The sequence below is a fragment of the Buceros rhinoceros genome, unplaced genomic scaffold, assembly GCF_000710305.1.
Source record: "Buceros rhinoceros silvestris isolate BGI_N320 unplaced genomic scaffold, ASM71030v1 scaffold21034, whole genome shotgun sequence".
NCBI lineage: Eukaryota > Metazoa > Chordata > Aves > Bucerotiformes > Bucerotidae > Buceros > Buceros rhinoceros.
The window spans coordinates 741-1156 of record NW_010406745.1 but is presented as its reverse complement, the minus strand read 5'-3'; the positions used below and the strand labels follow the sequence as shown (position 1 = coordinate 1156).

Below are 416 nucleotides of genomic sequence, written 5' to 3'. Positions count from 1 at the left end.
CAGATGCGGGGGGCTCCCCACCCCCCCCCGCTGCCGCCGCAGGGTTTGCGTCCCGACTGGCAGGGTGTCGGCAGGAAGTTCTCCTCCTGGCACCGCAGCGTCTCGGAGGTGCCCAGGTAACAGCCCAGCTCTTCTCCGCAGCAGATGCTGGGGCCGAAGCAGTGGCCCTGGTTCCGGGGGCCGCAGGGCAGGCACTGCTCGGGGAGGGAGGGGGCGAGAGTCATTCGGGAAGGAATCTGGGGTCGCGTCGAGCCTTTCCCCTGGTCCCTGGAGCCCCAGGAAGGTTGGGAGAAGGGAAAGAAGGTGGTCAGGAGATCCCCTGGCACGTACCTTCCTGATGTCCATGTCCAGGACGGCGCGTTTGCCCCCGATGGGGCAGTTCTGGATGTAGCAAGCGGAGGAGAGGGCCAGCAGCC

The 416-nt window shown here is 67.5% G+C and overlaps 1 protein-coding gene across 1 annotated transcript in view; it reads right to left on the bottom strand.

Moving 5' to 3' along the window:
- The window catches only part of LOC104491781 (neurophysin 1-like), a gene marked incomplete at its 5' end in the record, with an annotated part of 2063 nt that extends 1649 nt beyond the window's left edge, over positions 1 to 414 (bottom strand). Inside the window, 2 exons of the mRNA XM_010134249.1 lie at positions 22 to 194; positions 331 to 414. Coding sequence (XP_010132551.1) covers positions 22 to 194; positions 331 to 414 — 257 coding nt within the window. The remainder of the gene's footprint in view (positions 1 to 21; positions 195 to 330) is intronic.
- Positions 415 to 416: the final 2 nt, after the last annotated feature.